This window comes from Cuculus canorus, chromosome 19 (genome assembly GCF_017976375.1).
Source record: "Cuculus canorus isolate bCucCan1 chromosome 19, bCucCan1.pri, whole genome shotgun sequence".
In the NCBI taxonomy this organism is placed as follows: domain Eukaryota; kingdom Metazoa; phylum Chordata; class Aves; order Cuculiformes; family Cuculidae; genus Cuculus; species Cuculus canorus.
In genome coordinates, this window is record NC_071419.1 from 97,075 (window position 1) to 118,382 (window position 21,308).

Genomic DNA, 21,308 nt, shown 5'->3' on the forward strand with positions numbered 1-21,308 from the left:
GTCCAATTTTTATGAATGAAGAAACAGTTCTGTTACGAGGCTTCAAGGTCCCAGAAAAAAAAAAAAACAAAACACAACAAACCCAAAACCTATTATGTATTATAAGTAGTTGTTCACCCATTCATCTTTCCACCTGGAAGGAGCCTTCTTTTCTATTCACAACAGTCTCCTCAATGTAAGTCTGTATCCCTTACCTCTGTTTAAAAGCTTTCCAACACAACTCAGCAATTACTGTTTAAGTAATTCAGAACAGCTGTGGGTAACAAAACACCCGTCTTCTTAAACTTGCATGTCTCAAAACCCAGTTGCGCGTTCATTTGGATCAGCACAACTTCAACAGCTATATTCAGTGTTCCAGCACCACTTTAACAAAAACTATTTCCAAGAATATGAGGTTTTTTTTTAAAAAAATTGAAACTAGTAGTTTTTCCTCAATTATTTTCACAATGTATTTATTTACCTTTACTCAACTTGGTATGTGCAAATTTTGTAATCAGTGACAAACTGCAAGAATTAAGCAACATGGCTTTTAATGACTGTAGTTGTATCTTTTGTACATAGGTTGAAAACCATGTGCAGCCTTTTGTATTACTTGAATCAGTTGAGAAACACTGATTTTTCTTTAATTGAAAACAAATTAATTTTACATTTTCCAGAACTAGTACCATCTGCATTGATCCTTGATATCATTAAATAATTCATAGCTCTGCTATAAATCCTCATTTCCCTTAAGAAAAAATACCTCTAACATGTGATAGTTCCAGTGCTACAGCTGGTGTGTTTTCTTACACTGCCTCTGTGATTATCGTGCATTATCATGAGTTAATGCCAATACAGCTCTTCACCTGGAAGACACTGTCGCAAAACATCTTTTAAGAGGCACCACTAAGCACAGTTGTATTTTTTTATCCACCAAGTACTTCAGAGATACAAATAACAAAAGAAAAAATACGTTCCTTCAGGTAGCTTGCATCGACATCAACATTCCAATTTCAGCAAGGTCACTTCCTAGGCCTTGAATAATGGACTTTCATAGTTGTATCCCTGTAAAAGAGCTACCTTCTCCCTATGCCTCAGCTCTCATCTAACAAAGCTGCAGTAAAGCATTTACCTGAGGAATCCAATGCTTAACAGGCACTGTGGACACTTACAAGATACTGTGTCTCAGTTCACAAATCATATGCACAGTACATAAAAGGGCTGATTTCCTACATCTCCGTAAGATGCAAATCACGTGGAAGTGATTTTAATGCGATCTTTAAATTATATCCTCTGCCTCCCCATGATCCGGGTAGCTCTCCACTTTTCCTCCTTACAAACGAGTTTGCTTTTGAGCTTACAGTATGGTTTGATATAGCACCTCGTTAACATTCCTGATTAATGATGAGTTGTATCTCCACAATGTTGTGTCCCTGATGAGGGATTCTCTGGGAAGGTTTCCTTGAAGAGGTAACCGACAGTGATAAATGAGTGCAACATCCATGGGAACATACACACTGTCCCCATAAGCACGGAGGACAGAGTGGACAGAAGTCTGAAACACCTTTCGTGGATCAATTATCATTTTCCTAGGATTGATTACATCTTTCCTGTCAGGCTCTCTGTGAACATGCTGTAATATGTTAGCACCCGGCACAGTATTCCAGGATGAAATGTTGAACACATGAGTGGACACGGTTTTGGGGAAGATATGGTTCTCAAAGAGGAAAACGCCAGGGCCTGGGTGTTGCTCCTGCAGACTGCTCATCATTGTGTTCCAGTCTGGGTGCTTAAAGGGAAGAATTACTTCATCAGCATCATTGAGAACCACAAACTTGCTTCTCTGCATGTTACGGTATACACAGTCATTTAGAGCTGTGATCTGTCCGTAGTAGCCAATGTGCGTTCCATCTTGCATGAAGTGCCATTCAGAAGAAACCTTAAGGTGGGAGTCTATTGGCCAGGGAATTATCTCTGCAGTTCCTTCTTCCACATAAAACTTCAAGATTTTCTCCATCAGATGGCTGCAGTTGTTCTTATAGATCACCACTTTCTGTGCCCCGAGGATCTTGTACATTTCCATGCTCTGTATAAACTGCAAGACATTGTTGTAATTTCCGAACATGGTGGAGATGCAAACAGTGAAGTTAACAGAGAAGGGCTCAGCCTTGCGGTTTTTAATTTCAAACCGAGGCAGCTGGTCAATATTTCCGTAGGGAGACTCGTGAATTGCTACATGTGTTGGATCACAGTTTTCAGGTTCCAAACAAACTATATCTGCTGCACCATAAGGGAACCCAAATCTATCCGAGTGAACATCAATTTTTGCTTTTGCTACATATATCTTTCCATCAGGCTGACAGCAGAACCAGCAGTACAGTTGTTTTACATCTTGATGGTGAACAATCCCAATCACACGAGTGACTTTGCTTTCTCTGTCATCAAAGTATGGGGATATAATAAAAGTTCTGTTATCGTTTAATGATGTTATTGTGTTACTTGTAATTTTCCCTCTACACTTGTTACCTTCTTGAACTATTTTTGGCAGATGAGAAAGTCTCTCAAACCTAATATAAGAAAGTGTGACCATTGAAGTCAGAGTAATTATGCACACGACAGCAACAAAGTAAGACTTTTTCCCAACACACAACATTTTGAATGTAACTGAATGTGGATGCAAATTTCTTTGTCCTTGTACTTTATGCTGCTGCCATCTGCAGAAAAGAAAATATGCAGTATGAGATAACATCAACCCATGATCATCGTACAAGAATTTCACAAACAAGATAGGGAACAAATCTCTATTGCTGTGCACTGAACAGGGACCCAGCTGCTGTGCTTTTAGGAAAATCAATCACAGATCACAACTTTAATGCGATGGACAATACTGCACGTTACACTGTGTATGTCAGATGTGTGGAACAGTTCCTACAAATGGAGGGCTTTGTGAGACAGTATGATAGAGGTATATACATGAGAAATAGAAGCCATTATTCATTATTTTCTATAATCTAAATTTTAGAACATCCAATTAAATAATTAGGCAGTAATTTTTAAAGCCAAATAATAGCGCTTTTTTTTTTTCCTTACACAGTGTATATATAAATTATACACACAAAAAAAATATATCAACCAGTACTCCTCAGAGACAAGTCAGGGGCAGATATACAAATTAGCAAATTAATCAAGTTCATAAAAAACATGGCAACTGAAGATTGCAAATGATGGTCCCGATACAATTGCTAATATATAAACTCCCTAACTTGCAGTTCACCACAGATGAGACAATACATAGAGGTCAATTCAAACAATTCAGCGGAAGACAGGTGAAATCTATGAGAGTGCAAAACATTCTCAGTTATCGGCTCCACTCTACTCAGCACTGTAGAAGGCAGGGCTTGCAGGGAAGATCACCTCGTGTTATGCTTGGGCCTCCTCCCACTGCATTAGTGATGGCTCAGCTCCTGGCATTGGTTGGGGGTCAGGTCTTAAACTGTTGTCGCTGCTGAAACAAAAAGGCATCCCTGAGTACATGGATGATCCAAGTCTTTAAGAGCACCCACGTGCTAGCGAGTGTTAATGCCTGACAGGGAGTTCATGGCGGTCTCTGGCAGTAACTTCTGCAAGTGGAGCTCAGACTAAAGTTTTCTCTACAGATTCATCTTTAGGCATCAAGGTCTGATCCATAAACAGTAAGGTGACAGCAAGTCTCTTCAAAGGCCTACTTGTATCACAGAGATTCTTAGTAGAAGAGGGCCCAAAATTCATCAAAATCATGTTTGATCAGATAACTGGAGTGGTAGAAGAGAGTTATCCCTGACTGCCAGCAAGAAGCATGGAGTGAAATGCCAAGACTGAATCAACAGATTCTATTGCACAAGTTGAAGAAAATGTTTCTAGTAGGCATGTCATTGCTGCACAAAGCCAGCTGCTGAGAAAAAGAACATCATCCTATTAAAAGACACAGATTCCTAAGTGTATATCTGATAGCTGAAACAGGCAACAATGTCGCAGGCGCAGCAGATATTAGAAGATTCTCTTATTTCTTGTCCTTTCATTTACTTCTCAAGACCCAATAAAATCACTCAGATCTTCAAAGAGTATGCACACGTTAGATATCTAACAATATTTTTTCCAAAGTACATTATTCAGTCGATTCTGAAGTAATAATTAAACCAAATATTTCATACTTTTTTCACATTTCACATGTTGTGTAAAGCTATTTTGAGAGCCTCTATCTCAATACTGTTTTGTGATGAAAAAGAAAACAAGCATTTTCAAAGAAAAGCACGAAAGATACAGAGCTGTAAAGAAGCTCCATTGTTTTGATCCAGATATCATATTCAGCAGCTTCATAACTTTGGAAGCGCCAAAATTCTCTGGCAACTTCACTGCTTGGCTTGAAAAATACCCAGGGGCCTGGTTTTCTGCTTAAATACAGCTATTTTCTAACCAGTAAAATCTAGCTTCTGAATCTCAACTGAGTTTAGACAAAAGAAATAATTGCCCACACCTTCAGAACAATGCATGATATTTTCATAATTGCTTTTCTGAAAAGCAAAGTAAGGAGAACTACGGTCAAAACATACACATTAAAATGCCCCATTTGCCAAGGGTGATGTGATTTATAGCAGCCTTTCCTTGCTACCAAGAAATTGCTTTACAGACTAGAACAGTCATAGGGCACCAGAAATCTCATTGCAGCACACCAGGCACAAAGCAGAAGAGCAGCAGACAGCACCAACATTTCTGTCTCTGAAACGGCCAGTCTACCCTAAAAGCCCTTACAACTTAGAGCAGAACTGAAGGTACAAGGTAAGACTCCAACACAGGCATACAACTTTCTGCTGGAGACTTGGACCAAGAACAATTCAAATTTTATATGCCTCTTTTATTTAACATTCTAAAGTCAGACAAAGTTTCCCCTGAGCGTTCTTACTCTCAGGTTGCTATATGTTTTAGCATTCTTACAACACAGAGTAGATCATGTCTAACGTGTTTTCCTCAGTCTAACCTATTAATGACTTAAAGTGTTGTTGAGTCTTATAAATAGTTTTTTACAAAAGAAATATAAAAATACATCAATATTAATAACACAATTAATTTATTACCCGTTAGTTCTGCTTTTACTAGCTATAAATAATGAACAATTTAAAAAAATATCTTTCCAACAGTGAACATCTGAAAGGAAAAAGTACCTCTTGAAGCAGAGAGCTGAGTGAAGTTCTGCTCAGTCCTTCATTTATTTTTTGCCAAGGTATAATCTACAAATAGTTTACTCTAATCAGATAAAAACTTAAATATTTTTAAGATAAATTGCAAGAATTTTCAATATAGACAACACTGAGGAAAAATGCTGATACAATACCTAAGACACTTGCTGACACATTTTATTTCAGGTGGATCATGTTTTATAATGTCAGTAACAGCAGTCAAACCTACCAGTAAAACAAGTTTTCCTTCTCTTGAGCAAACCATACAGCTGCCTCCCACAAACTTAATTTAAATTACAAAACTTGAGTGTGGACTTGTTAACGCAAATCAAACCTAGGCACCTGGGTGATTTTTTTAAGGCTACTTAAGTTTCCTTCCAGAAATTAATCCTGCATGTTGAAGTACCTGCAGTTCACACGTATACTTAAAGAGAACTAGAAAAATATACTATGCATTTCTTGGGCAATCATTTTTTTTAGTAACATACCATAGACCCAATTAAAATACATAAATACAGATTCTGATGAGAAACTGGGAGTTCTGAAACAATAGTAGTTTCTAGAAGCAGAGAAAAAGAGCAAAATATAGAACTCAACATACCAGGAGACAGAATCTGAAAGAAAAGAAACAGGTAATTATCTGAGGAGTGAAATTCATGATTTTCCCAACATGTGACTCATTAATTTTGATCCCCTGAAATTAACAGCACAGATATGTAGCCAGAAATTATATAAAGTTACTTAATTAGGAACATCACATTCGTATTTCCTCACTATAGAGAGTACTTGGCAATTTTTAACTTCAAAAATACACTTCCAGCATATTTAAAAGCATTTATTTTATAGTAACATCAGTAACAATAATTAATTCCACTTTTGTGTCTTTTATTTCCTATTACTGTTCAAGTAGAACATGGTACAAATTATGCGGATTTGCTTTAATACTAAATTGGGCTAAAGTTATCAATGCATCAGCTTGGGTTTTTTCAGTATTTCCCTTAACAATAAAGAGCCTTCCTCTCTCCCTGCTGCACTTATGGACTGCAGCCATATCACTTCTTACTCTACGTGCGCTACTTTTTCATTAAATAAGACAGGCTGTTCTAATACCATCTCATAAGAAACACTCTTCCTTGACCACTTCTTTCTGTGCAGTTGGCCCACTTTCAATTAATTTCAAGAACAGGAGACCAGAGATCTCTGTTCTCTGTCCATTTGTACATGACAGTGCTAAGTGCTCATCATTACTGGAAATTTTCTTTCTTAACATATGGTAGGATTGTATTTTTTGCAGATGCATCCCACTGCATAGACACATCTGAGCTTGTTGTCAGCTGAAGATTAACACATCCACCCAGTCTTTCAGCCAAGTGCAGTTACGCAATGTGTTTTCTTCCGCAGCAAGTTCACAATAAAAAGCTCTTGTCTCATTTTGAATCACAGAATCGTTGAATGGTTTGGGTTGGAAAGGGCCTTGAAAGAACATCTAGTTCCACTCCTCCTGCTGTGGGTAGGGACATCTTTCACTAATCAGGCTGCTCAAATTAATCACATTTCTCCTTATTTCTTTTGTCATAGCCCTTCTAAAATCTACTCTAAAACCTTGTATGTGACCAAGATTGCAATTATAAACTTTCATATACTTAAATCTTTTTTTTGTTCCTTCCTAAACCAAGAAACCATTCATGTTTTCTTTTGCCATGCTGTACTGCTATGCTCATGACACATTTATTGAACATCCATTATAGGTTCTTTTTTCTCAGAATTTCAGAATGGAAATTCTTCAGTATTACCTTCCAACTTGTTGTTTTTACCTCTGCTGTCCAACTTCTATCTCCAGGCCTTCTTTTCCGTTATCTTTCTTTCACTCTCCACAATTAGCACTGGCCTTACTAAAAGGTAGAACACAAGTGCTAACTTAGTTCAAGAGCCATTCCTAGGACATTATTAAATAATCTCCCATGCATGTTCTATGCACTGCGGTCCCCCTTAGCAATTTGTTTTCTTCGCACTGAGACAGCTGAAGGCCTTTTATGCTGCACATTTCAGCATCGTCACAATGTCTACATTCAGTTTAATTTTTGATAACTCTCAGTTTACTACTTTACCTCCCCATCTCTGCTATATGATTTTCAACAGAAGTAACAACACAGACCACTTATAAAGACTAACAATCATTTACTATCTTTATCTAGATTGTCGCCAGACTTTCGGTAGCTTTTTTTCAGACAGATTTCGGAACGCCAGCGCCATTCCTCTCTCACGCGATCCAAAGTCAGAAGCGTATTGTTTGAAAGGTTAATCTGAGAGCAATTATTCACACAATATCGCTTTTTGAAAAATAAGCTGGCCATTTCAATGTTAAGCACCGAGAAGGCGAGCCAGACCAGTGTCCAGAGATGCGAGACAGCTCTAATTCGTGCCGACAAACCACGTTTCCCCGCGCGCTCACCAATCCTCCATCATAACCTGCTGTATCCCCCTAAGCGATTTCTCCCGTTGCAAATTACTGGACCTTGCGGTCTTCGAAAAGGACAAGATCAGGCAAAATACCCGGCGCGGGACCCACACACAGGACTCCCGTTTCGCGTTCGCCCCGCGCCGCCGCGTTTCCGCGGGGGTACGGTCTCGCTCCGTTCCTCAGCAGAAGCCCCGCGCCCCGCCCTGCGCCCCCCGCCCCGCCCCGATCCGCCCCGCCCATTTCTTACGGCAGTCGCGAGACCCCGGGCTGCGGCGCTCCAGCCCGCGCTCTTTGCTGCCCGTGGCCGCCTGGCCCCCGCAGCAAGGGAGGGCGCGGCCCCGCAGACCCGGGCGGGGCTGCAGTGCCGGGCGGGCCCCGCTCCCCGCCGCGTCTCATGCCGCGGGCTCCCCTCATCCCGCACCGCCCCCCTCCTGCGCGCTCCCGTCATCGCGGGCTCTCCCGCGGGCTCCCTTCGCGCCGCTCCGCGCGCGCCCCCCCATCCCGCGGGGTCTTCTCACCGCGCGGGCTGTCCTTACCCCGCCCTCCCCCCTTCCCGTGCTGTCCACTCTATCCGGCGGGCTTCCCCTCATCCCGCCCTCCCTCCCGCGCCGCGGGCTCCCGCCTCCCGCGCCGCACGGGCAGTAGTGGGGGCAGCGCCGCGCCCCGCGCAGCCCCCGCTGGCCCCGGGGCTCTGGGCTCTGGGCTGGAGCCGTGCGTGTCACTGCCTGTTGCTCTCATTACCTTGTGTAAAAGGCAAAACCACAAGCGAGCCGCTGTACTTCCGAAATCCGAATCAATTAAAAAAAAAATATAAGGGGGAAATTTGTTCATCACACAATTATAAAATCCAGTCGTTCACACCAGCGCTGACAGGGACAGCAACTGCCCGTCAAATCATTCCTACAAGAAAATACGCTGTTAGCTTTCAGATTAGTGCTACGGTGGGTTTTCTTTCTGGTGCGCAAATACCAGAAGTCACAGACCTTTGCTCCTGTGACTAACAGATCATCTGAAATATATAGTGCATTTATTGTAGGGGAGAACACAGCATTAAATGCCAATTGCAACTCCTTCAAATTTCATTACTGCACTTAAAATTGTAGCATATTTAACACAGTAAATTCTGAGCCAAAGATGTACAATATTTTTTAAAGGGATGTATCCCTGATAAGAGCTGCCATACCAATTTCCTGCAAAGACATATAACAATGATGCCATTGGGCTCTTCCCAGCCTTTTGCAAACAGTACTAGAAAACGGCATGCTGAAGCCTCAACCACCTTCTTGGATCAAGTGATTTTTTTCAGTTTAGAAAATCTGTTCCCTGTATACCTTGATTCACTTCACAAGTCAAATGCATTTACCTTTGCACAGTACATAAAAGGGCTGATTTCCTACATCTCTGTAAGAAGCAAATCACGTGGAAGTGATTTTAATGTGATCTTTAAATTATATCCTCTGCCTCCCCATGATCCGGGTAGCTCTCCACTTTTCCTCCTTACAAACGAGTTTGCTTTTGAGCTTACAGTATGGTTTGATATAGCACCTCGTTAACATTCCTGATTAATGATGAGTTGTATCTCCACAGTGTTGTGTCCCTGATGAGGGATTCTCTGGGAAGGTTTCCTTGAAGGGGTAACCGACAGTGATACATGAGGGCAACATCCATGGGAACATATACACTGTCCCCATAAGCACGGAGGACAGAGTGGACAGAAGTCTGAAACACCTTTCGTGGATCAATTATCATTTTCCTAGGATTGAAAACTGTTTTCCTGTCAGGCTCTCTGTGAACATGCTGTAATATGTTAGCACCTGGCACAGTATTCCAGGATGAAATGTTGAACACATGAGTGGACACGGTTTTGGGGAAGATATGGCTCTCAAAGAGGAAAACGCCAGAGCCTGGGTGTTGCTCCTGCAGACTGCTCATCATTGTGTTCCAGTCTGGGTGCTTAAAGGGAAGAATTACTTCATCAGCATCATTGAGAACCACAAACTTGCTTCTCTGCATGTTACGGTATACACAGTCATTTAGAGCTGTGATCTGTCCGTAGTAGCCAATGTGCGTTCCATCTTGCATGAAGTGCCATTCAGAAGAAACCTTAAGGTGGGAGTCTATTGGCCAGGGAATTATCTCTGCAGTTCCTTCTTCCACATAAAACTTCAAGATTTTCTCCATCAGATGGCTGCAGTTGTTCTTATAGATCACCACTTTCTGTGCCCCGAGGATCTTGTACATTTCCATGCTCTGTATAAACTGCAAGACATTGTTGTAATTTCCGAACATGGTGGAGATGCAAACAGTGAAGTTAACAGAGAAGGGCTCAGCCTTGCGGTTTTTAATTTCAAACCGAGGCAGCTGGTCAATATTTCCGTAGGGAGACTCGTGAATTGCTACATGTGTTGGATCACAGTTTTCAGGTTCCAAACAAACTATATCTGCTGCACCATAAGGGAACCCAAATCTATCCGAGTGAACATCAATTTTTGCTTTTGCTACATATATCTTTCCATCAGGCTGACAGCAGAACCAGCAGTACAGTTGTTTTACATCTTGATGGTGAACAATCCCAATCACACGAGTGACTTTGCTTTCTCTGTCATCAAAGTATGGGGATATAATAAAAGTTCTGTTATCATTTAATGGTGTTATTGCATTTTGAGCAGGTTTTCCTCTACAAAGATGACCCACAGGAGGAACAGTTGTTGGGTGGAGGAAGATTTTTCTAGTTACACTGTTCTGTAGCCAAGGATTATTTGAGGAGCAGATTAAAAAGCTTGCAAGAATAAAAATACATGCAACAACAGCATGTTTTTTTCCACAGTGTATCATTGCTGAATTTCACACTTTGAAACTTAACAGACCTTTACACTCAGTCTTCTATTCACTTTCTCTAAAACAAAACAAGCACACAAAAAAGCACAATTTTAGTGATTTGTCACAAAGACATAACGTTTTGTATCAAACTCTTAAACATAATACTTACTGTTTTGATACCTCAAACTTTCGTATGAAGCCCTGACTTTTCATACAGGTTTGTAAAAAACTGAGAGATTCTTTTTACACCTCCTCATTCTGAACTTTATTACATTTTACTTTACAATTGGGCCCAGTGTGACAGTTTTGGCGTGTAACTTGAGCCACTTTGAAGCCAGGAAGAAATTCTATGTTAGTGAAAACTCACATTCTTTATCTTTTGTTATTGTGAGAATCCTGTAAAACTATAGAATTATCCTTTCCGTTCTTCTTCCTAAAAAAGGTGCTGTGAGCACAAATTCAAACTGCATTCTTTTGTACTGAGTAAGAGTAATCCTGTCCCAGTCTCTCACTGTCCCGATTCCCAAATCATAAAGAAAATGTTTTCATAGCCTAAAAGGATCTTATGGTATTCAACATTATCTATGAAAAAGGTTTGAAAAGAATGACCTTTTAGATTGTCCGGGTGGCTGAGATTTTCTTAAATGTCAATTGGTTTTGCCACTAAAGATGCCGAGCCTCAGACCACAGTTCTAAATCGTCAGTTGATTTCCATAGGACGTGTGAATATTGTGACCCTTCATTGGCACTACATGCACTACTGAACTTTATCTTTGCCATAGAAACTGCAAGCTCTCCAAGATGTTACTGAGCCAGAGTACAAATTGAAGATTTTCAGTATACAATCACAGCTTGATATTTACACAGGCTTAAACAATCAGGTGGTAGGCTAATTAAAACCAAACACAACCAAATCTTGCTTTATTCGATAAACGACCATGAGGGCGTGATATAAAAGTATTAACTAGTAAGTGGGATTGAAAAATGTTTACAAAAAACTTCAGGGAAAAAAAAAACACAAAAGAAAAAGAAGGCAACAATATAGAAACGGCATCTGTTCAAATTCTAGTTCTTGGGTTTTTTATCCTCAATTGCTTTTGTTTTCCTTTTTTATTTTTTTTAAAATTTTTGTCTCTCTCCCCACTTTGGAGGTGGGATTTATCTGTCAGTGTTCTCTTGGAAGAAAACAGAATTCTTCACAGGGGCAGGAGAAGGTCTGAAGATGGAGAAGTGTGTAACAAAGACAGAAGACAGGAGCTTCAGTGAAGCTGTGAAAGTAGAGTAGATTAAGGGTCCAGTCTTCCCATCCAAGAGAACAATAAAGTCACTGAGGAAGGTAGAGAAAATCAGAGAATCCAAATATAAACTTTTATGGGGAGGATGATTTCCTGCATTAGAGATGAGACAAGTTTGCTAAAATGTGAGATGAAACTGAGCACTAATAAAGTTCGTCATCATTAATGCCTCTCACATTTATTTACGGAAATACAGGGTCCATTTTTTTTATACAGATGCTAAGTACAATAATCATTACACTGTTATAATGAAATATGTTTTCAACTCTCAGTCTTACACCAGGCAGCAATATGCCTTAAAATTTTCCTGTTAAGTTAGGCTTGGGAAGTTTAAATGAAAATTGCTTTTTTAAGATTTAAGAAATATTAGAAAACTAATAGTTTTTTCCTGCAATAAAGACCTAATGTTAAAACCCACTCATGGCAAGCACTCCCATTGACCTCCTCTTCCTTTTGGAACACTACGTTCTAGCCAGTGTAAAAAGAGAGCAATTTGTGTATATATATCCCTCTGCACAGAAGTCTCCATCTTAGTTTCATGTGCAAGTTACACAAAGCAGGAAGTTCACTCAAATGTCCCCTTGCATCTCATGTCTTCTAGGAGAAACATTATTTTTTTAACTAGGTGCAAACAAACTTTTGTTATCATTTTTCTTCACAAACTTTGTATGCGTATGTTACCCAATTTGAGCAGTGCAAATTCATCCTGAAAGCTTATTTTCAATTTAACAATGAGTAGTTTTTGCATGCCAAAAGCATTACTTGATCAGGAAAAATGTAAACTAGCATTCTTATTAAAAAACAGAGGGTTCCTAAGGCATGAAGGGTGACTGGAAGTAAAACTTAACAGGTAGGGACAATAAAGAAACAGAAAAGTCCTTTTACGTAAAGAAGTCTATTAAAAAAACTAATGAGACACATAGATATCTATACGGTCTGTTTAACTAATCTACTCTTTTCTCCTCAAAGAATTGTTTAGTTTCTGGAAACCTCCACTGGTTGCTAACCTTCACCTCATTTCTGTCTTTCAGTTTGAGCTCCTCAAAGGGATATTAATTGATACATGAATTTTACAAGAAGAGGATGGCATCAGTTCCTAAAAATTAATTCTGATTTTGGGTTCAAGCTTGTGCCACCTCTTTTGGAATCCACAGCCTGGAACATTAGCTGATGTCAACTGAACACTAAAACTGTCACTAAAAATGCTAAGTTTCTCTAGCTGGGAAAAACGCAGCATCTCAACAATTGTCAGAACAATGATTTCTGACCATGTCTGGTATCACTACAGTCTCTGTTACTGAAGAAAATACTTTGTGTGCTCTGAAACTGAAAAATATCCTTCCTCTGTAAAAGATGAGTTTAAAAATACATAAGCAACTTTGTACCTTCTCTGCCCGTGTAGGCTAATACCCCAGGCCGTATGGAGGAAAAACCAGAAGATGTTCTGATGCAAGGTATGTTATATTAACAAAGTTCAAGAAACTTGTTCACACAAAAAAATAAGAGCCTTGCTTTTAATAACTGTTCTAGTGAATCTTTACAAAATATCGCCACCCATTTTGCCTGGAATAGTTAGACAACACCTCGACAGTTTTCAATTGTTACGTAAAGTCAAAATAAGGGAGTCCATGTTTGTTATGTGCAGTCTTTGTATTTTGCCAGAATGCACAAAACCCACACCCTCCCCAATATAAGAGGAATAAAATGAAAGTGTATTTACTCACAGTTTCAAGCTTCTTTGCCTAGCACTTCATGCATTCCAGTGCTCCAATTCTGCCTTATGCTCTCACTGAAATGAGAGACCTTGCCACCTTCCTTGTTCCCCTACATCTGCTTCCTCTACAATTATATTAGTACTTTGAGCGTCTGGGGGAAATCCTGTGACTTGGTTAGCTTCCTGTACAGCACATCAGTTTGCTTTCTGTTCAATCATTTTCTCAAACAACTTTGACTTAACTGACTGACACATTCTCCACTTGATTTTTATACCATCTCAGCCTCTCAATAGTGATATTTGCTAACTGGAAGAATAATAGATGACAATTTTCCTCTATTTATGGTATCTGTGTGTATGTTCATGGAAATGTAACTAGATCAGAATTTAAACACTTTCCATTAGATCAACTGTAACCTAATGTGTTTCAACAGTCTGATCTTAAATAGCCAAGTGTGTTTTTCAGAAGAGCTTTCCGGTAAGCTTTATTCCTCTATTAAGATAATCTCTTTCACTTTATAATGACACAAAATCAACACAGCAATTGTGTGCACAGTCGTGAGACCAGAAAATAAAACTCAGTATTTAATCATGCCAACTTTTCGTCTGCTACAGCAAGTGTCTGCAACAGTAGGTGGATAACTTGAGTTCACTTGTTTGGCCGCTGGAGCTGTATTCCTGTCTAACATAAGCACTAACTGAAATGGGGGAAGTAGACTGGGTGGAGAAGCATGTAAAAGAATAGAATATTTTTTAATAATGGGACAACTGGATTTGCCTGCTTTATTAGCTATTTAGAGAAAAAAACATCTCCCTTTCTCTTAATAGGAGCGTGGTGCTTGCAGTTCTTATTTTAAATAACTTCTGTTTCTATGGAAAGACACACATCTCCAACTGTCTTAGAGGGGAAAAAGGAAATTGCAGGGGTGGTTTGATTACAGCTGAACTATTTTAAAGGGGAAATCCAAATTGTAACTACTCAGCAATGGTAATTTATGACTAAGGAATGATCTGGCACAGAGGGCAAGAAGGTGTAACTGCTGAATGCGTTAAGCTGTTTGGGAGCAAGAACACCAGAAACAGAATGACTCCATTTGAGGGAGAAAACTTTCTTGCCGATAAGAAAGAAATGCTGCAGATAACTGTCTTGTAATAATTGAATGTGTAAGAGTGCTTAGAAGCCACCTTTGGCCTGCAGAGCTGGCACTGAGAGATGGACTCAATGCTGGTTTGGCTGAGGAGCCCAAGCTGACACTCATAGGACTGGTGGTCATGCAAGTTGGCTCGTGTCACATCTTTGCAGCCTCCTTGTAGAACTACTTATGGTGGTGGGACTCTGTCCAATGCATTGTTCATTAAATGTGTACTTAATTTATCTCAAAGGGGACAATCAAAATTTTAAAAAAAATTGTTATTTATGTTTGCTTGTTTCTCTACCATTATGCATCAGCACAGTCATAGCAAAACAAACAAACAAACAAACAATAAAAAAAAACAACAGAAGAAATACGCAGTTTTCACCTACCTCAGAAGTTCTTCAGCACTGTCTAGGACTACAACAACCAGAAAGAACTGTCCACCACTGCTCCTCAATGAAGTGAGGCTGCTTTGTGTTACGTGGCTGTTCCCTTTAGGTTACAAGTCTTCATGCAACAATAATGTTAACAAATCTTCATACACATCTTTTTTTTTCAAGTAAAACAAGATAACAACAACTAAGCTAGCCTCAGGAATCCATTAGTAAATTTGATAATAAGCAAAACAGTTTATTACAGAAGTAGTATCTATTTCTCTCTACCACACATTGACTCAGCTCAGTTCCATATTAGAAATTTTGATCCTCTTTAACAGCACACTTTGTCAGCTGAACCACTCAGTTAACATTCTCAAACATGTATGCTGTTAGATTTCCTTGAATTATCAAAAATATATTTTTATCAAGTCTTTACTGGAGTTATTTCCAAAAGGAGCCCGAATTTATGCTTGCCTTCTATTTCAAAAGAAGTCAGCTAGGGGGTCAAGGGCGGGTCGAAAGTAACACATACACATGCTTTTCTGACTTGCTCACCTCCCCTTATTAACACACCCTGTATTGATGTGAACTGTAACACAGAAAAGTGACTGCCAGCTAACTCTGTCAGAAAGCAGTTTTAAAGTTCTGACCTAGATCATACCTTTAATTATAAATTTTATTTAATATATGTATATTAAATATATATTAAATATAGTAAAATATATATTTAATTATTAATTTTCAAAGGCTGAAGAAGATTGCCAGCAACTCATTTATTGTATTTGAGTGCTACTGTTATACCTGCAGGTATTGTTATGGAAGCGGCATGTTGTGACTTGCGTATTTAGTGCTCCTGTAGAGCCATGGCACAGCGCACTGCTCGGTACTCATCAGGGCTGATGCTGTCATCCTGGTCCCAGAGGCTGCTAAGTGCTAGGCACGCAAGCTGGAATAGGACAGTTTTAAGAGGTTAGCCTACGTAAGCCTGTGCATGTGAGTCGATGGAACAAAACCACTAATTCCTGGAAAAAGTGGTGGACTTGAAGTGTTTAGTTAGCAATGCAGCAAAATCTTCTCTGTATTCATCTTGTTGGTACTGCTCAGCAGCATAAGCAATAAATGCTAATAAACTATCACCATTTGTGAACTTCACATTTACAGAAAACAAAATTTCAAAACCAAACCAGTAAATATTTCCCTCCCCGTCCCTGCCCCCCCCATTATCGTTAAATGCATAGGTTATAAGAGCTTTAGGTGAGGTTTTAAAATCTTTTTTTAAAGGTTCAGAGTTAACAACTATCTAACATGAATTCTAATCCTCAGTACACTAAAGTCAAGAGTGACCCCACCTTAAAAGCACTACAATGGGCATTTTTTTTTTTTCTCCTTCCTGAGCAGATTCCGGTTGTTAAACACTCCAACAGCCAGGGCTGCAGTGTACACACAGTCTCTTCCAGAGAACTTTCAGGGAAACAATGTAGTCACCTGACTGGAAATCTTAAAATCAACACGTCTCTTGATTTCAGTGTGAGAACTAGAAAAGTCTGCACCAAGACAATTTTAACTAGCTTTTATGGCTTTTCCGTACACAGGAAAGATTCATATTAAACAGAATTTTGTCAGTTAAATTTGGGTGTAAACTGTGTTTTCCTAATAAACAAATCTAGTAATTTCCCCACGCTAATAATTTGCATTTCTATAATTCAAAAGGAAATTAAATACTTGGCACTATCTTATACACTCTATTGTCATATTATACCACCTTGCTCTTGTGGTGCATTTTATTTAATTATACTAAACTTTTTTTTAATGACAATAGAATGTAATAATGACAATAGAATTTCTAACACTAGTGGGACATTATTCTTTGTTGACTGCAACCAATACATATGAACTACAGAGGAAACCTTGGCAAAAACCAAAAGTGAAATTAGTGTATACTTGTCTTGTACAAAGTTATCAAGATGAATTCAGTAGGGCAGCTGGGGAGCAGCTCCTTATCACAGAATCCCAGGATGGTGGGGGTTTGAAGTGTCCTCTGGAGCTCATCCAGTCCAACCCTCTGCTAAAGCACAGTCACCCTTGAGCAGGTTGCACAGGAGCATATCCAGGTGTGTTTTGAGTATCTCCAGAGAAGGAGATTCCACAAAATTAATTCTCATTTTTTTTCCTCTGGTATTCTTTGCCTTTTATTTAAGCAAAAAAAAAAAAAAAAAAAAAAGTGCTTTTCTTGCTAAACAACATTTTCCAGATAGTTAAGCAACCTCTTATCACCATTCTGTTTTCTTTTCCTGTACGTAACAACAGCCCCCTCTTTCCTCATCCTCACAATCTGTTCTTGCAAAATCCTCCTATGCCACTGTGCAGATTCAGAAATGTTTAATATTTTTCCCAGGGGGAAACACATTTCTGCTTCCCTCCTCCTCACCTTTTCTTTTTTCCTTCAGAAAATGCATAAGCTGGACCTAGAACTCGGAGCAGCTGTGGACACCTCCACATGTCAGCCGAGAGACTATCCCACCAACATCGGGGAGCAGAGAGGGCTGGCAACTCTGGAACCCGGGAGGAGGGAGAAGGCGGTTGTTGGGGCAGAAGCCTCAGTGGCTGCTGCCGTCCCGCAGTACTGGAGTGAGGCGAGCTGGGCTGGGCGTGGGTACGGCTAGGGTCAGGGCCAGGATCGGGGCATGGCCACAGTCAGCCCCCACCCAGACCATCCCACAGTCTGTGGGATGAGGCCACTCCAAGGCCAAGCCGAGAAGCCGACCTAAGGGGCCAGGCCAGGTCCATGGGGCCAGGGCAGAGAGCCAGTCTGGTGCTGGACCCACATGGGCCATGGGGCCGGGGCCTGAGCCTCCCACAGCAGAGCTAAGGCAGGGCCAGAGTTGAGCTTAAATGGGCTCCAAGGCCCATGGGCAGGGCCATCAGGACAATTAGTGCCCACAGGGCCCCGATGGAATATTCTGAAAAGGTGCTTCCTTTTTAACTGATGTTCAAGAACTCCATGTACATGCCCATCATATAGGGCAGTTTCTTTAAAAAAAGCCCAGCAAACCACCAACACCACAACAAACCAAAACAATTATCAGAAAAGAAGTCTTTCACCTTTAAGACTTCCAGTTTATTTTCATACAACTGTACCACACCACCGGCGATGCATCAATTTGCCTTGGGCGCTACGGATTATCCAAAGGGCTAGTGCTCATACTTGGGGACGCTTTCTCCTTTTTTAAAGAAACTGTGTCACATCATAGATGGAGGTGACTCCAAACTTCTATACTTACCTTTGACTTCCAGTTTCTTCAGTGAAATCTCCATTCTAGGAGGTGTCTTCTCCTGGGCCCTATCGTGATGTCAGGAGATTACTGAGCTGAAGGAAGCATGGCACTCAGCGAGAGGCATTGCCATCATGACTTTGTGTAAATAAGTGGCTGGAGGAACTAGGCCACTGTCAACTGGACTTTGTACAGCTATGTCCCTCTTTCCTGGCACAGCTTTCCTTGGTGGTTAGATTGTTATTTAGCTAGAGAAAGAAATGTTTGAACATGTTAAAAAAATCCTGAAATATGCTGCCAAGTTTCCAGTGTTTCTGTGGAAATGGAAAGTTCACTGAGCATTTCTGCTTATTCTGCCTAGCAGAAGGTAAGAGAGAAACAGTGATGTTCAGAAACAGGTAAGAAGGGAGACAAAAGGGTTCATTTCAAGACACAAAGGAAACACTTGGCCCATTTACCTTAAAACACAGGCAAAGAAATTAGATCATGAGAAAGATTTACATAAAGAAACTGGAGGAGAAAAATAAAAAAAACAATAACGAAAACCCCCTTACGGCCCCTTCTTCTCTCATTCCCTCTTTTCTCAGTTCAAAAATTCAGAAAATTTAGAGAAGTTTTAAACTCAGACATAATCATCACTTGGTCTCTTTAGGGCTGATGAAGCCCCATACCCCTCATAATGCATGCCAAGGTCGGCAGCTTGGCGTAAGCCCGAGTGGTAATTTTGTTCACTGTCTGTGTGTGACCCCATCACCAGACTCAGTGTGGATGTGTGTAACCAGAGAATACATATGGATATCAGAACTGCAATCTGCACAGCATAAGCTTGCTACAGGCCACATTATTGTCTTGCAGTATACATGTATACTTGCAGTATACACCCTTACACTTTTAAATATGAGTGGATATATGGCTGCTAAAGACTAGAAAGGTCTAGCACAGAAACCTGACTAAAAGCCATGTACATACTCACAAATGCTTTTCTTAGTAGTACATTCTTGCCTCATTTCTCGTTTGGCCTTGCTGTTTCTGGTTTGGTTTCGTTCAATAGATTTTGTCATGACATCCAAATCACCTTGGAATGCTGCTCTATATTATCAAAAACTCCTGCTACCATTATAAATATTTGCAGAACAGTTGACTGCGATATATCTTTGAGGTTAAGATACACTTTCATTAATAATTTATGCAACAAAGATAAATTATAAAAAGTACTCTTCAGCTTCTTGCAAAATATCAGTTGGGCACCAGATAACAGCATAGGAGAGAATTATCTTGCCATCAGAAAAGTGCCTAATGGCAGACACAGGATTTCTTGCTGCTTCTTAGAAGGCAGCTGAGCCCAACCGCTAATAAAGATGGGCTATCAGACAACACCAGCCTTGCTTTTCACCGAAACACTGTTATTGTCCACATAAAGGACTTGATGAATTATTTTTTTTTAAGAACCAGAACAGGATTTCCGTGATCTTCCCCATATAGTTATTACTAGCTGAAAACTTGTCAGGTTCCCAAGATTTAGTAAGTCAAGGGGAAGAATTTTGGGTAAAAAATCCTGATCTAGTAATAAAGCTCGATCTACGCAGCATAATGCTCAATGAATGGTAAGAAAAAGTAACAAAGAAAAGCAAATTATTTTCTTGATTTTTCAGCTCTAAAAGAAAACAAAATGAGTCAGGAAAACAATAATAAAAAAAAGAAGTACAAATATCACCCACTCCGTGTTGTAAACAGAAACAAAACCATCTAGGGAACCAGCCACCATCAGAAATTTAAGTAACAAAAATTAAATCAATCTTGAGAGACATGAATAAGATCACAAGCATTTAATAGAACAAAATTCACACCAGCCTAAACTCAGTTGTCTCCAACTACTGAAACAACATTTCAGACTTAGAAGAACTAGAAAAAAATTATCATTTTGCAAACATCTTCATCTAGCCCACCTGTATATCACAGTGCTAATGGATTACAGTGAAGGTATAGTTGTCCTAAAACAATCTGTCAGTGAGACACAAGCTCAGCAAGCTTACATAGCTGGAGAGGAGAGTGCAAGTTATCAGCATACTGGTTTCAACCACCGCTAGGATAATCCCAGTTTTATAGAGTGATCTAAAGTACTAACTGGCAGCCTTGGCTTAATCAGCCATCATCTGAATTCTCCCTGGGTCATACATCCTCTACCTTACCGTTAAACATTCTTTTCTTTCCTACCTTTTATGATGTTGCCATGTGCTATGTTGTCCTCTCTCCAAAGTGAAACATCTGACTGAAACAAATGTGCTCCTGCCATACAGCAGCCATGAGTCAGGGGCTGGTACAGAAGTCGGTAGCTCTGATGTTAAGGATCTCCCCCATTCTATGCCTCCTCAGAGCATACAGAGGGCAGCTAGACAGAGGCAGCTTGAGCTCACAAGATGTCTAAGGAACTGGATAGCCACATGTGCTCCACAGATACTTCCCCTAACAGTTAAATCAGCACATTCACTGCTGAGGAATTTCTAGATCTCCTCTTAACATTTCCCATTTTACTGTTAATTGAATGCAATTATCCCATTGGATTCACAGTCTTCTGCGTCCCTGGAGATGGAGCATACACATAAGAGATTACGTTATCATGGAATCAGGCTAGGCATTAAGACAAGAGCAGAGCCAAGGGCAGCCTCAGGTCAGTCTACACTGAGAACAGTCTCTGCTACCTGCAGGGCTTTTATTATCGCTAGCAATCTCCTGCCTCTAATCCTGGGGAAGACTATGGCATAGTTCCTGTGATATAAATTCAGAACAACTGTATGAATCTGCTCAAGCTACATTGTTGGAGGTGAGTAACCATAATCCTATTCTAGCTGGAGACTACTCCAGGAAGATAATTATTGAAAGAAGAATTTAATTGTGTGTTACCTTAATGTCTTTGTCATCTCATGCTAGTTCTTTAAAAATTAATTACAAATCTGAACTATAATGTGAACGTCCTTGTTTGTATTGCTCTAGGACCTAGGAACCTCTCTCTGGTTGGAGGGGGTGGGGGGGCGGTACATGCA

The 21,308-nt window shown here is 40.1% G+C and overlaps 3 protein-coding genes across 5 annotated transcripts in view; all 3 read right to left on the minus strand.

Annotated features, from left to right (window-relative positions):
* Nucleotides 1-90: 90 nt before the first annotated feature.
* LOC104066983 (uncharacterized) lies at nt 91-8,082 on the minus strand. 2 transcript variants are annotated; one of them, XM_054084369.1, is made up of 2 exons: nt 3,394-4,189; nt 91-2,693 (listed from the first exon to the last, which is right to left on the minus strand). In XM_054084369.1, exon 2 carries the CDS (start codon nt 2,630-2,632, stop codon nt 1,337-1,339), a length of 1,296 nt encoding a protein of 431 aa, XP_053940344.1. In that variant the 5' UTR covers nt 2,633-2,693; nt 3,394-4,189; the 3' UTR covers nt 91-1,336. The 2 variants fall into 2 exon arrangements, with proteins under 2 accessions (XP_053940344.1, XP_053940343.1); XM_054084368.1 differs by lacking the exon at nt 3,394-4,189 and adding an exon at nt 7,901-8,082 and having other exon boundaries at nt 184-2,693.
* Nucleotides 6,986-14,926, minus strand: LOC104066874 (beta-1,4-galactosyltransferase galt-1-like). The gene is made up of 3 exons (XM_054084378.1): nt 13,493-14,926; nt 8,395-10,549; nt 6,986-7,084 (listed from the first exon to the last, which is right to left on the minus strand). Exon 2 carries the CDS (start codon nt 10,486-10,488, stop codon nt 9,175-9,177), a length of 1,314 nt encoding a protein of 437 aa, XP_053940353.1. The 5' UTR covers nt 10,489-10,549; nt 13,493-14,926; the 3' UTR covers nt 6,986-7,084; nt 8,395-9,174.
* An 81-nt stretch (nt 14,927-15,007) lies between these two features.
* The window catches only part of RALGPS1 (Ral GEF with PH domain and SH3 binding motif 1), an 88,565-nt gene continuing 82,264 nt past the window's right edge, over nt 15,008-21,308 (minus strand). The window contains exons 22-24 of one of the 2 annotated variants that reach the window (XR_008453010.1): nt 18,277-18,515; nt 15,797-15,941; nt 15,008-15,125 (exon numbers count right to left, since the gene is read on the minus strand). Coding sequence is in view for 1 of the 2 variants with exons in the window: in XM_054084362.1 (XP_053940337.1) it covers nt 18,444-18,515 (72 nt within the window). In the remaining variant the exon portion in view is untranslated. Of the gene's footprint in view, nt 15,126-15,796; nt 15,942-18,147; nt 18,516-21,308 lie in introns of those variants that run through there. The other variant, XM_054084362.1, reaches the window with a different exon arrangement.

Excerpts from the sequence above, each read along its gene's own strand:
- LOC104066983 (XM_054084368.1), bottom strand. The coding sequence starts at position 8,067 with ATGAGGGGAGCCCGCGGCATGAGACGCGGCGGGGAGCGGGGCCCGCCC. Across the intron at positions 2,694-7,900 it reads CCCGGGGTCTCGCGACTGCC|ATGGCAGCAGCATAAAGTAC; the intron begins GTAAGAAATGGG and ends TCTTTTCTGCAG.
- LOC104066874 (XM_054084378.1), bottom strand. The coding sequence starts at position 10,488 with ATGATACACTGTGGAAAAAAACATGCTGTTGTTGCATGTATTTTTATT.